At 39.5% G+C, this 17,500-nt stretch overlaps 1 protein-coding gene across 1 annotated transcript in view; it reads left to right on the top strand.

Moving 5' to 3' along the window:
* The window catches only part of cpt1a2b (carnitine palmitoyltransferase 1A2b), a 46,413-nt gene that overhangs the window by 17,298 nt on the left and 11,615 nt on the right, over window positions 1-17,500 (top strand). Inside the window, exon 13 of the mRNA XM_083566791.1 lies at window positions 11,356-11,472. Within this exon, the coding sequence (XP_083422917.1) occupies window positions 11,356-11,472 (117 nt within the window). The remainder of the gene's footprint in view (window positions 1-11,355; window positions 11,473-17,500) is intronic.

Raw genomic sequence — 17,500 nt, 5'->3', positions numbered from 1 at the left:
TGCAGAGACAGCATGAAAACATTCTACTGTAATACAGAGGTGCAGAGACAGCATGAAAACATTCTACTGTAATACAGAGGTGCAGAGACAGCATGTAAACATTCTACTGTAATACAGAGGTGCAGAGACAGCATGAAAACATTCTACTGTCATACAGAGGTGCAGAGACAGCATGTTAACATTCTACTGTAATACAGAGGTGCAGAGACAGCATGAAAACATTCTACTGTCATACAGAGGTGCAGAGACAGCATGTAAACATTCTACTGTAATACAGAGGTGCAGAGACAGCATGAAAACATTCTACTGTAATACAGAGGTGCAGAGACAGCATGAAAACATTCTACTGTAATACAGAGGTGCAGAGACAGCATGTAAACATTCTACTGTAATACAGAGGTGCAGAGACAGCATGAAAACATTCTACTGTAATACAGAGGTGCAGAGACAGCATGTAAACATTCTACTGTAATACAGAGGTGCAGAGACAGCATGAAAACATTCTACTGTCATACAGAGGTGCAGAGACAGCATGAAAACATTCTACTGTCATACAGAGGTGCAGAGACAGCATGAAAACATTCTACTGTAATACAGAGGTGCAGAGACAGCATGTTAACATTCTACTGTAATACAGAGGTGCAGAGACAGCATGTAAACATTCTACTGTAATACAGAGGTGCAGAGACAGCATGTAAACATTCTACTGTAATACAGAGGTGCAGAGACAGCATGTAAACATTCTACTGTAATACAGAGGTGCAGAGACAGCATGAAAACATTCTACTGTAATACAGAGGTGCAGAGACAGCATGTAAACATTCTACTGTAATACAGAGGTGCAGAGACAGCATGAAAACATTCTACTGTAATACAGAGGTGCAGAGACAGCATGTAAACATTCTACTGTAATACAGAGGTGCAGAGACAGCATGAAAACATTCTACTGTAATACAGAGGTGCAGAGACAGCATGAAAACATTCTACTGTCATACAGAGGTGCAGAGACAGCATGTAAACATTCTACTGTAATACAGAGGTGCAGAGACAGCATGTAAACATTCTACTGTAATACAGAGGTGCAGAGACAGCATGTAAACATTCTACTGTAATACAGAGGTGCAGAGACAGCATGCAAACATTCTACTGTAATACAGAGGTGCAGAGACAGCATGCAAACATTCTATTGTCATACAGAGGTGCAGAGACAGCATGAAAACATTCTACTGTCATACAGAGGTGCAGAGACAGCATGAAAACATTCTACTGTCATACAGAGGTGCAGAGACAGCATGAAAACATTCTACTGTCATACAGAGGTGCAGAGACAGCATGAAAACATTCTACTGTCATACAGAGGTGCAGAGACAGCATGTAAACATTCTACTGTAATACAGAGGTGCAGAGACAGCATGTAAACATTCTACTGTAATACAGAGGTGCAGAGACAGCATGTAAACATTCTACTGTAATACAGAGGTGCAGAGACAGCATGTAAACATTCTACTGTAATACAGAGGTGCAGAGACAGCATGAAAACATTCTACTGTCATACAGAGGTGCAGAGACAGCATGAAAACATTCTACTGTCATACAGAGGTGCAGAGACAGCATGTAAACATTCTACTGTAATACAGAGGTGCAGAGACAGCATGAAAACATTCTACTGTCATACAGAGGTGCAGAGACAGCATGAAAACATTCTACTGTCATACAGAGGTGCAGAGACAGCATGAAAACATTCTACTGTCATACAGAGGTGCAGAGACAGCATGTAAACATTCTACTGTAATACAGAGGTGCAGAGACAGCATGAAAACATTCTACTGTCATACAGAGGTGCAGAGACAGCATGAAAACATTCTACTGTAATACAGAGGTGCAGAGACAGCATGAAAACATTCTACTGTCATACAGAGGTGCAGAGACAGCATGTAAACATTCTACTGTCATACAGAGGTGCAGAGACAGCATGTAAACATTCTACTGTCATACAGAGGTGCAGAGACAGCATGTAAACATTCTACTGTAATACAGAGGTGCAGAGACAGCATGTAAACATTCTACTGTAATACAGAGGTGCAGAGACAGCATGTAAACATTCTACTGTCATACAGAGGTGCAGAGACAGCATGAAAACATTCTACTGTCATACAGAGGTGCAGAGACAGCATGAAAACATTCTACTGTCATACAGAGGTGCAGAGACAGCATGAAAACATTCTACTGTAATACAGAGGTGCAGAGACAGCATGTAAACATTCTACTGTAATACAGAGGTGCAGAGACAGCATGTAAACATTCTACTGTAATACAGAGGTGCAGAGACAGCATGTAAACATTCTACTGTCATACAGAGGTGCAGAGACAGCATGTAAACATTCTACTGTCATACAGAGGTGCAGAGACAGCATGTAAACATTCTACTGTCATACAGAGGTGCAGAGACAGCATGAAAACATTCTACTGTCATACAGAGGTGCAGAGACAGCATGAAAACATTCTACTGTCATACAGAGGTGCAGAGACAGCATGTAAACATTCTACTGTCATACAGAGGTGCAGAGACAGCATGAAAACATTCTACTGTCATACAGAGGTGCAGAGACAGCATGAAAACATTCTACTGTCATACAGAGGTGCAGAGACAGCATGAAAACATTCTACTGTCATACAGAGGTGCAGAGACAGCATGAAAACATTCTACTGTCATACAGAGGTGCAGAGACAGCATGAAAACATTCTACTGTAATACAGAGGTGCAGAGACAGCATGTAAACATTCTACTGTCATACAGGGGTGCAGAGACAGCATGTAAACATTCTACTGTAATACAGAGGTGCAGAGACAGCATGTAAACATTCTACTGTCATACAGAGGTGCAGAGACAGCATGTAAACATTCTACTGTCATACAGAGGTGCAGAGACAGCATGTAAACATTCTACTGTCATACAGAGGTGCAGAGACAGCATGCAAACATTCTACTGTAATACAGAGGTGCAGAGACAGCATGTAAACATTCTACTGTAATACAGAGGTGCAGAGACAGCATGTAAACATTCTACTGTAATACAGAGGTGCAGAGACAGCATGTACACATTCTACTGTAATACAGAGGTGCAGAGACAGCATGAAAACATTCTACTGTAATACAGAGGTGCAGAGACAGCATGTAAACATTCTACTGTAATACAGAGGTGCAGAGACAGCATGAAAACATTCTACTGTAATACAGAGGTCCGAGTATAAATAATAATAAATAGATTAATGGTGGTACTTACTTACTTACTTACTTAAGATAATAGGACACAACACTCATCACACAACATACATAAAACACAACACACATCAAACAACACACATCACACAACATACATAAAACACAACGCACATCATACAACACACATCACACATCACACAACATACATCACACAACACACATCAAACAACATACATAAAACACAACACACATCAAACACAACACACATCACACAACATACATAAAACACAACACACATCAAACACAACACACATCAAACAACATACATAAAACACAACACACATCAAACACAACACACAACACACATCACACAACATACATCAAACACAACACACATCAAACACACATCACACAACATACATCAAACACAACACACATCACACAACATACATAAAACACAACACACATCAAACAACACACATCACACAACATACATCAAACACAACACACATCAAACACAACACACATCACACAACATACATAAAACACAACGCACATCATACAACACACATTAAACACAACACACATCACACAACATACATCACACAACACACATCAAACACAACACACATCACACAACACACATCAAACAACATACATAAAACACAACACACATCACACAACACACATCACACAACATACATCAAACACAACACACATCAAACACAACACACATCAAACAACATACATAAAACACAACACACATCAAACACAACACACATCACACAACACACATCACACAACATACATAAAACACAACACACATCAAACAACACACATCACACAACATACATAAAACACAACACACATCAAACACAACACACAACACACATCAAACAACATACATAAAACACAACACACATCAAACAACACACATCAAACAACACACATCACACATCATACATAAAACACAACACACATCAAACACAACACACATCAAACAAAACACATCACACAACATACATAAAACACAACACACATCAAACACAACACACAACACACATCACACAACATACATAAAACACAACACACATCAAACACACATCACACAACATACATAAAACACAACACACATCAAACACATCAAACAACACACATCACACAACATACATCAAACACAACACACATCACACAACATACATAAAACACAACGCACATCATACAACACACATTAAACACAACACACATCACACAACACACATCACACAACATACATCACACAACACACATCACACAACACACATCAAACAACACACATCAAACACAACACACATCACACAACACACATCACACAACATACATCAAACACAACACACATCAAACAACACACATCACACAACATACATAAAACACAACGCACATCATACAACACACATCACACATCACACAACATACATCACACAACACACATCAAACAACATACATAAAACACAACACACATCAAACACAACACACATCACACAACATACATAAAACACAACACACATCAAACACAACACACATCAAACAACATACATAAAACACAACACACATCAAACACAACACACAACACACATCACACAACATACATCAAACACAACACACATCAAACACACATCACACAACATACATCAAACACAACACACATCACACAACATACATAAAACACAACACACATCAAACAACACACATCACACAACATACATCAAACACAACACACATCAAACACAACACACAACACACATCACACAACATACATAAAACACAACGCACATCATACAACACACATTAAACACAACACACATCACACAACATACATCACACAACACACATCAAACACAACACACATCACACAACACACATCAAACAACATACATAAAACACAACACACATCACACAACACACATCACACAACACACATCACACAACACACATCACACAACATACATCAAACACAACACACATCAAACACAACACACATCAAACACAACACACATCAAACACAACACACATAAAACACAACACACATCAAACACAACACACATCACACAACACACATCACACAACATACATAAAACACAACACACATCAAACAACACACATCACACAACATACATAAAACACAACACACATCAAACACAACACACAACACACATCAAACAACATACATAAAACACAACACACATCAAACAACACACATCAAACAACACACATCACACAACATACATAAAACACAACACACATCAAACACAACACACATCAAACAAAACACATCACACAACATACATAAAACACAACACACATCAAACACAACACACATCAAACACAACACACAACACACATCACACAACATACATAAAACACAACACACATCAAACACACATCACACAACATACATAAAACACAACACACATCAAACACATCAAACAACACACATCACACAACATACATCAAACACAACACACATCACACAACATACATAAAACACAACGCACATCATACAACACACATTAAACACAACACACATCACACAACATACATCACACAACATACATCACACAACACACATCACACAACACACATCAAACAACACACATAAAACACAACACACATCAAACACAACACACATCACACATCACACAACATACATCAAACACAACACACATCAAACAACATACATAAAACACAACACACATCAAACACAACACACATCACACAACACACATCACACAACATACATAAAACACAACACACATCAAACACACATCACACAACATACATTAAACACAACACACATTACACAACACACATAAAACACATCACACATCAAACACAACACACATCACAACACACATAAAACACAACACACATCACACATCACAACATACATTAAACACAACACACATCACACAACACACATAAAACACAACACACATCACACTATAATGTGGTTATAAATGGTTTGCCTGCAGGGTCATATACAACTTTTGTGCATAGTGTGTAGGTGGACTGTCATTTTGTATCTATTTTAAGTGTGTGTGTGTGTGTGTGTGTGTGTGTGTGTGTGTGTCTGTGTGCGTGTCTGTGTGCGTGCATGGTTTTGTTCTAAGTCTTTCTTTTTCCACTGTGGGCAGAAACACTTGATGTCTTATTAACCTCTTACAGGGTCACATCATCACATACACTCTCTCTTTTAACACACACACACACACACACACACACACACACACACACACACACACACACACACACACACACACACACACACACAGCCCAGTAAGCTATACAATATCTACAAAACCTACAGATGTGCCCAAAACAGAAAAAAGAAAAGTTGATCAGCAGTTCAGCACTTTCACTTCATATTTAACAGAACAGCAGAAAAGACCAAATTAAAAACTAGAACTACATTGAAGCCTAAACTGAGTAAAGAAGAGAACTGGATTGATAAAAACTGTAAACATTTAAGAAAAGAACTCAGGAATTTATCAAACCAAAAACACTGAGACCCAAACAACACCAACATACGACTTCTTTACTGTGAAACTGACAATAGAAACATTCACTCAGAACTAAAAAAAGCACAACACACACACAGAGAAACAACTGTGACTGATAGAGGAGTCAAATCAATTCTGTGAAAAATAGAACATGCTAAAGGAAAGAGAACATGAAGAATTAGCAATTCAAGATGGAGAAATGTGGACACGCTATTTCCAAACACTCTTTAAACATCCAAAACAAACTCGGAGCAAAAACACAAACTATAAACACAAACTAGCAACCAGAATCAAGTCAATTCATGTTTATTTGTATTGCGCTTTTAACAATAAACATTGTCTCAAAGCAGCTTTACACAGATCACGTGAAGATAAAAAATGTATATGTTCTTTATAAGTAAGAATCAAATCAAGTCAAGAGGCTTTTATTGTCATTTCTACTATACACAGTAGTACACAATACACAGTAAAAACAAGACAACGTTCCTCCAGAACCCTGGTGCTACACTAAACAACAACATAAAGCTACAACACAACACAAGCTACATAAAGTGCATCGAGTACAAACAGTACAGACAGACAACACAAGACAGTGTGGGACAACACACATAGCACAACAGCACCGACAAGTAAACCTGCTGTACACTCTGAATATACAGTACTGTACAAAGAGAACTATAAAATCTATAACTGAGAGTAAATATAAAACACAATGTAGTGCAGAAAACAGCAGCAGCAGCAGTCAAGACATGCAAGTGAAGTTTTCTATATTTATTTCTATTTCACTTTTCACAACACACATCATTTCAAAGCAGCTTTACATAATGTAACAGTGAAGGTGAATGGTGTGTGTTTATCCCTGATGATCACCATGGAGACTGTGGTGAAGAAAAAACTACCTTAGATGTTATGAGGAAGAAACCTTGAGAGGAACCAGACTCAAAAGCAGAACCTCATCCTCATTTGGGTGACATCAAGAGTGTGATTATAGTCTTTAAACACTACAGAACACTGGAGAGTGAGAACTAACATGAGCACTGGAGTGTGTGATTATGACTGATGATCTTTCTACAGTCTTTTACAGTCATTATGGTTATAAAACCAGGAGCTACTGAGCAACTCATAAAATAGCTCAACATCTGAGATCATCACAGATCCAACACCAGCTTCTCCATGCCAGAGCCTTTAAACACTCAAAGAGGTCCAGTGTCCAAACTCCACATGAAGTGGGATCCAATTGGCACTGGTACGTCTCTAGATGGTTCTGGATGTTTGCAGCATCTACTTCTTTAAAAGTCCACAATCTTCATGAGGTGGGAGGTGACTGGAGCTGGAGGAACCTCAGGAAGCCTCGGGATGGGGAGAGAAGGAGAAGCAGTGGAGAGGAATTAGCGTAGCTGCTGTTCATGATATTAACAGCACAAGTTGATAATGTGATGTGATCAGATGTTCTGGAGCACAAGGTTGTGATGTGATGTGTGTGATGTGTGTTATGTGTAGGCTTTGCTAAAAAGATATGTTTTTAATCTGCACTTAAACTGGGAGAGTGTATCTGAACCCCGAACACTGTCAGGAAGACTATTCCAGAGTTTAGGAGCTAAATGTGAAAATGCTCTACCGCCTTTAGTGGACTTTGCTATTCTAGGAACTACTAGAAGCCCAGAGTTTTGAGATCTCAGGGAGCGTGACGGATTGTAGCGTGTTAGAAGACTGGAGATACATGGAGATAAACCATTTAGTGCTTTATAAGTGAGAAGCAGTAGTTTGTAGTGGATTTGAAACTTAACAGGAAGCCTGTTAAGTTTATATGGTGATATTTTCTCGACCTTGTGAGACTCTGACTGCTGCATTCTGGACTAACTGAAGTTGTTTATTAATGATGCAGGACCTCCACCTAGTAATGCATTACAGTAGTCCAGTCTGGAGGTCATGAACGCATGGACGAGCTTCTCTGCATCAGATATAGACAACATGTTTCTTAACTTAGAAATATTTTTAAGGTAGAAGAAGCTGTTTTTGTAACTTGGTTGATATAAAACTTTCTTTTCGGCTTCTCCCGTTAGGGGGCGCCACAGCGGATCCTCCGCACGTTTGATTTGGCACATGTTTTTACGCTGGATGCCCTTCCTAACGCAACCCTCCCCAATTTATCCGGGCTTGGGGCCGGCACTAAGAGTGGCTGGGGATGGTTCCCTGACCGGGAATCGAACCCGGGTCGCAGCGGTGGGAGCGCTGCATCTTAACCACTAGACCACCAGGGGACCTGTAACTTGGTTGATATGATATTTAAAAAATAAGTTGCTCTAAAATAACTCCCAGGTCTTTTACTGTTGAACTAGTGGTTACAGAACATCCGTCTAAATGCAGGTTGAGATGCTGGAGCTTCTGTGTACTGGTTTTTGAGCCGATGAGCAAAATCTCCGTCTTATCAGAATATAAAAGTAGAAAGTTATGAGTCATCCAGTCTTTTATTCCTTTAACACACTCAGTTATCCGAGTTAATTGAGCTGTATCGCCTGGTTTTGATGAGATCTATAGTTGGGTATCGTCAGCATAACAATGGAAGCTAATTCCATGCCTTCTAATAAAGGAAGCATGTATATTGTGAAGAGCACAGAACAGCAGCAGAAGCGTGCAGAACAGCATGTAAACAGTGTGATATGGTTAAGTATAAATAATAAATAAGTAAATGATGATGGAATGGATTGAGATAAGTAATGAGTGTGTTAAGTTCAATTGTGTGTGTGTGTGTGTGTGTGTGTGTGTGTGTGTGTGTGTGTGGGTCAACAAGACCAAAATCCTCGTCTTCCAAAACAGACCCAGCTCTCAGGGAACTAAACACACATTAAGTTTTGGAGTTCAGAGATAGAACACGCCCAAATCTACACCTACCTCGTACTCAACATGAGTTTATCTGGAAACTTCAACCTGGCAGTGAATAAACTGAGAGTATAATCACACACAGCTTCTACACCATAAAACCACAACGCTTTCTAGAAACTCCAGTTAGAATCTGCCTCAAAATCATGGAATCCTTGTGTGTGTGTGTGTGTGTGTGTGTGTGTGTGTGTGTGTGTGTTTGTGTGTGTGCGTGTGCGCGTGTGTGCGCGTGCGTGTGCGCGTGCGTGCGTGAGTGCGTGAGTGCGTGCGTGTGTGCGTGCGTGTGTGCATGTGCAGTAAGAGAGTGTGTGTGTGTGTGTGTGTGTGTGTGTGTGTAAGAGAGAGTGCAAGTGTGTATGTGTGTGTAAGAGTGTTTGCATAAGAGTGTGTGTGTATGTAAGAGTGTGTGTGTATGTAAGAGTGTGTGTCTGTGTGTGTATTTAAGAATATATATAAATACACTCAACAAAATTTGAAACAAAACACTTTTGTTTTTGCCCCCATTTTTCATGAGCTGAACTCAAAGATCTAAGACACTTTTTATGTACACAAAAGTCCTATTTCTCTCCAACATTGTTCACAAATCTGTCTAAATGTGTGTCAGTGAGCACTTCTCCTGTGTTGCGTTTATAATTTAGTTCAGCGTGTGCCCATAGTCATGAACCTCTCAGATTGTCAGATATAAAGAACTTTGTGAAATATATCTGAGCTCCTGAGTGACGTCACTGAGATGTTGAACCTCAGAGGTTGGAGAGTAAAATAACCTGCCGTCCCTGTTGGGTGGAGTCAGTATGAACTTCATCAGCCACACCAGCCAATCCTGAATGTTTGTGAGTTTGCGTATGAGGAAGATGACATAGGGTATCAGTGTGCGTTGATTGTGTTGAGTGCGTTACTCCACTACGTGTTGTGAGCACATGATCAATTTTTCCTCTCCAGTTAGTAGCTGCTGATTGGGCAGAGATTAATGATGAGCGGAGCTGGGTGAAGGGCAGCACAGGGTGGCGGGTGGAGCCTGGTGGTGTGCTGAGCTGGGTGATGGTCAGCACTTCATGTTGGGTGGGGTTGGCTGATGCGCTTGGCTTAACAAGATTCAAGTGAAATCTGGGGATAAAATGGGTTTCTTCAGAATCCAATACTGACATCTGCCTGCTCCATCTTGATTTTAGGACTGAATTCTCCTCACCTGAAACCACTCTGTACACCTTATTATGGTTTCTCATGAGGTTCCTTTGGAGGTTAAACTCAAGAACCATAAAGATGGATTTGGACTATAATTAATATAAACAGTCTGCTACAGTGGTTCAGGACTACAGTCACCATGAACCAAATCTCAATCAGTGATCAGGAGAAAATGTGAACACTGATGGAACTACAATGAATGGATTTATAGTGTTGAGAAGAAGGATGAGGTTCCTGCTGAATCTGGTTCTTCTCACAGTTTCTTCCTCATGAAGTTTTAGGGAGTTTTTCCTTCACCACAGTCACCACATAAGAGATTAACTTTAGAGAGTGATGTGTAAATGTGTTTATTTCTGTAAAGTCCTTTATTAAAGTGATACAGTAACACTGACCAGATCATCATATCCAACAATGAAATCTATATAGACAGAGAGAAAAATTGTGTGTGTGTGTGTGTGTGTGTGTGTGTGTGTGTGTGTGTGTAATAAGAGTAATGAGGTCGCCCCCCCCCCCCCCCCTCTCTCTCTCTCAGTTCACTTTGGCCACAGATGCTTTTCACTTGGGTTATGACACAGATGGAAACTGTCGAGGCGAAGTGCAGCGCTCTCTCCCTCCTTCTCAACGCCTAGGCTGGGACATACCACAAAAGGTTAGAGACATTTACACTCACACACATAATACACACACACACACACACTTTTGCAGCAGGCAGCCACAACTTTTTTACTATTGTGGTCTCACATTTCTATGAACTGTGGGGTTTTACACAGGAAAGAACCAAAATGCTAATGTACAAATAGACACACACACACAGAGCAGCACGTCCATCTGTTTAATCAAGTCTGCACTTTTCACAATAGTTCACTGACATACACCTCAATGTTCATTTACTGATTATTCATCTACTGACTGTTATTCTACTTCTGAACACCTGAATGCAGGACAGTACCCTGATACTAACCCTAACTAAAACCCTGATCCTGGCCCTAACCCTGGCTAAAAGACTAATCCTGATCCTGACCCTTACCCTAAATAAAAACCGTGATCCTATCCCAAACTAAAACCCTGATCCTGATCCTAACCCATACCCTAACTAAAACCCTGACACCCAACCCTGAGTAAAAGCCTGATCCTAACCCTGGCTAAAACCCTGATTCTTATCCTGACCCTAACTAAAACCCTGACCCTAACCGTCACCCTAAATAAAACCCTAATCCTATTGCTAACTAAAACCCTGACCCTAACCCTGACTCAAACCCTGTTCCTAACCCTAACTAAAATCCTGGCCCTAACCCTGAGTAAAACCCTGATCCTGACCCTGATCCTGACCCTAACTAAAACCCTGATCCTTATCCTGATCCTCACTAAAGTCTTGACCCTTACTCTAACTAAAACCCTGACCCTAACCCTAACTCAAACCCTGACCTTGACCCAAACCCTGAGTAAAACCCTGATCCTGACCCTGAACCTAACCCTGAATAAAACCTTGATCATGACCCTACCCTAACTGAAACCCTGATCCTAGCCCTAACCCTGGCTAAAACCCTGATCCTGACCCTAACTAAAACCCTGATCCTGACCCTTACCCTAAATAAAACCCTGATCCTGACCCTTACCCTAACTAAAACCCTGATTCTGATCCTGACCCAAAACCCTTAGCCAAACCCTGACTCTGACTCTGACTCTAACTATGACCCCAACCATGACTCTGCCCTTAACCAAAACCCTGACTCTGACCTTAACCAAAACCCTGACTCTGAACCTAACCCTGACTCGGGCCCTAACCAAATCCCTGACTCTGACTCTGACCTTGACCCTGACTCTGACCCAAAACAAAACCCTAACAATGACTCTGATCCGAACCAAACCCCTGACCTTAACCAAAACCCTGACCTTAGCCAAAACCTTAACCCTGACCCTGACCCCAACCAAAACCCTGATTCTAACCAATCCCATGACTTTAACTAAAACCATTACTAAAACCCTGACCCTAACCAATCCCCTGACCTTACACAAAACCAAAACCCTAAGGAAAACCCTGACTTTGAGCCCAACCAAGCACCTGACCCTAACCCTGACTCTGAGCCCAACCCTGACTCTGAGCCCAACCCTGACTCTGAATGTGTGTTTCATGAGCGTGTGTGAAACACTGCTGTATGTAAATCCAAATGGTCTATAAATAAACCGGATGTTATAATGGATGAATTTCTTCTTTAGTGTACTCACATGAATAATGTGAAGGGGAAGGAACCCGCTTTCAGGTTTTGTGTCTATACACTATACACTCATCATACACACTATACACTCATCATACACCCATCATACACCCATCATACACTCATCATACACACTATGCACTTATCATACACACTATACACTCATCATACACACTATACACTCATCATACACACTATACACTCATCATACACCCATCATACACTCATCATACACACTATGCACTTATCATACACACTATACACTCATCATACACACTATACACTGATCATACACTCATCATACACACTATACACTCATCATACACACTATAAACTCTTCATACACACTAAACACTAATCATACACTCTATACACTCATCATACACACTTTACACTCATCATACACACTATACACTCATCATACACTCATCATACACACTATACACTCATCATACACACTATGCACTTATCATACACACTATACACTCATCATACACACTATACACTCATCATACACACTATACACTCTTCATACACACTAAACACTCATCATACACTCTGTACACTCATCATACACCCATCATACACACTATACACTCATCATACACACTATACACTCATCATACACTCATCATACACACTATACACTCATCATACACTCATCATACACACTATACACTCATCATACACACTATGCACTTATCATACACACTATACACTCTTCATACACACTATACACTCTTCATACACACTAAACACTCATCATACACTCTGTACACTCATCATACACCCATCATACACACTATACACTCATCATACACACTATACACTCATCATACACTCATCATACACACTATACACTCATCATACACACTATGCACTTATCATACACACTATACACTCATCATACACACTATACACTGATCATACACTCATCATACACACTATACACTCATCATACACACTATAAACTCTTCATACACACTAAACACTAATCATACACTCTATACACTCATCATACACACTTTACACTCATCATACACACTATACACTCATCATACACTCATCATACACACTATACACTCATCATACACACTATACACTCATCATACACACTATGCACTTATCATACACACTATACACTCATCATACACACTATACACTCTTCATACACACTAAACACTCATCATACACTCTGTACACTCATCATACACCCATCATACACACTATACACTCATCATACACACTATACACTCATCATACACTCATCATACACACTATACACTCATCATACACACTATGCACTCATCATACACTCATCAAACACACTATACGCTCATCATACACACTATACACTCATCATACACCCATCATACACACTATACACCCATCATACACACTATACACTCATCATACACTCATCATACACACTATACACTCATCATACACACTATACACTCATCATACACTCTATACACTCATCATACACACTATACACTCATCATACACTCTATACACTCATCATACACTTTATACACTCATTATACACCCATCATACACACTATACGCTCATCATACACCCATCATACACACTATACACTCATCATACACACTATACACTCATCATACACTCTATACACTCAATATACACCCATCATACACACTATACACTCATCATACACTCTATACACTCATTATACACCCATCATACACACTATACACTCATCATACACTCTATACACTCATTATACACCCATCATACACACTATACACTCAATATACACCCATCATACACACTATACACTCAATATACACCCATCATACACACTATACACTCATCATACACCCATCATACACACTATACACTCATCATACACACTATACACTCATCATACACACTATACACTCATCATACACACTAAACACTCATCATATACACTATACACACTAAACACTCATCATACACACTATACACTCATCATACACACTATACACTCATCATACACACTATACACTCATCATACACACTAAACACTCATCATACACTCTATACACTCATCATAGACCCATCATACAGACTATACACTCATCATACACTCATAATACACACTATACACTCATCATACACTCTATACACTCATCATACACACTATACACTCATCATACACTCTATACACTCATCATACACTCTATACACTCATCATACACTCTATACGCTCATCATACACTCATCATACACACTATACACTCATCATACACTCATCATACACACTATACACTCATTATACACACTATACACTCATCATACATTTTATACACTCATCATACACACTATACACTTATCATACACACTATACACTTATCATACACACTATACACTTATCATACACACTATACACTACACACTTTTTTGGTACTGATGTTACCTGGTTGATGTATTTTGAATTATGATGATCAGTACCACAGGGTTCCTGCACTGTTCTTCTGCAGCGGTGTGTGTTACAGTGGGGTTTTATTAACTCCAGCTGTGTATGAGGTTTTATTAACTCCAGCTGTGTATGAGGTTTTATTAACTCCAGCTGTGTATGGGGTTTTATTAACTCCAGCTGTGTATGAGGTTTTATTAACTCCAGCTGTGTATGAGGTTTTATTAACTCCAGCTGTGTATGAGGTTTTATTAACTCCAGCTGTGTATGGGGTTTTATTAACTCCAGCTGTGTATGAGGTTTCATTAACTCCAGCTGTGTATGAGGTTTTATTAACTCCAGCTGTGTATGAGGTTTTATTAACTCCAGCTGTGTATGAGGTTTTATTAACTCCAGCTGTGTATGAGGTTTTATTAACTCCAGCTGTGTGAGGTTTTATTAACTCCAGCTGTGTATGAGGTTTTATTAACTCCAGCTGTGTATGAGGTTTTATTAACTCCAGCTGTGTGAGGTTTTATTAACTCCAGCTGTGTGAGGTTTTATTAACTCCAGCTGTGTGAGATTTTATTAACTCCAGCTGTGTGAGGTTTTATTAACTCCAGCTGTGTATGAGGTTTTATTAACTCCAGCTGTGTATGAGGTTTTATTAACTCCAGCTGTGTATGAGGTTTTATTAACTCCAACTGTGTATGAGGTTTTATTAACTCCAGCTGTGTATGGGGTTTTATTAACTCCAGCTGTGTATGAGGTTTTATTAACTCCAGCTGTGTATGAGGTTTTATTAACTCCAGCTGTGTATGGGGTTTTATTAACTCCAGCTGTGTATGGGGTTTTATTAACTCCAGCTGTGTATGAGGTTTCATTAACTCCAGCTGTGTATGAGGTTTTATTAACTCCAGCTGTGTATGAGGTTTTATTAACTCCAGCTGTGTATGAGGTTTTATTAACTCCAACTGTGTATGAGGTTTTATTAACTCCAACTGTGTATGAGGTTTTATTAACTCCAGCTGTGTATGAGGTTTTATTAACTCCAGCTGTGTATGAGGTTTTATTAACTCCAGCTGTGTATGGGGTTTTATTAACTCCAGCTGTGTATGAGGTTTTATTAACTCCAGCTGTGTATGAGGTTTTATTAACTCCAGCTGTGTATGAGGTTTTATTAACTCCAGCTGTGTATGGGGTTTTATTAACTCCAGCTGTGTATGAGGTTTCATTAACTCCAGCTGTGTATGAGGTTTTATTAACTCCAGCTGTGTATGAGGTTTTATTAACTCCAGCTGTGTATGAGGTTTTATTAACTCCAGCTGTGTATGAGGTTTTATTAACTCCAGCTGTGTGAGGTTTTATTAACTCCAGCTGTGTATGAGGTTTTATTAACTCCAGCTGTGTATGAGGTTTTATTAACTCCAGCTGTGTGAGGTTTTATTAACTCCAGCTGTGTGAGGTTTTATTAACTCCAGCTGTGTGAGATTTTATTAACTCCAGCTGTGTGAGGTTTTATTAACTCCAGCTGTGTATGAGGTTTTATTAACTCCAGCTGTGTATGAGGTTTTATTAACTCCAGCTGTGTATGAGGTTTTATTAACTCCAACTGTGTATGAGGTTTTATTAACTCCAGCTGTGTATGGGGTTTTATTAACTCCAGCTGTGTATGAGGTTTTATTAACTCCAGCTGTGTATGAGGTTTTATTAACTCCAGCTGTGTATGGGGTTTTATTAACTCCAGCTGTGTATGGGGTTTTATTAACTCCAGCTGTGTATGAGGTTTCATTAACTCCAGCTGTGTATGAGGTTTTATTAACTCCAGCTGTGTATGAGGTTTTATTAACTCCAGCTGTGTATGAGGTTTTATTAACTCCAGCTGTGTATGAGGTTTTATTAACTCCAGCTGTGTATGAGGTTTTATTAACTCCAACTGTGTATGAGGTTTTATTAACTCCAACTGTGTATGAGGTTTTATTAACTCCAGCTGTGTATGAGGTTTTATTAACTCCAGCTGTGTATGAGGTTTTATTAACTCCAGCTGTGTATGAGG

This window comes from Silurus aristotelis (assembly GCF_946808225.1).
Source record: "Silurus aristotelis genome assembly, chromosome: 17".
Taxonomy (NCBI): domain Eukaryota; kingdom Metazoa; phylum Chordata; class Actinopteri; order Siluriformes; family Siluridae; genus Silurus; species Silurus aristotelis.
The sequence above is the reverse complement of the archived record's forward strand: the minus strand, read 5'-3'. Positions and strand labels throughout refer to the sequence as shown.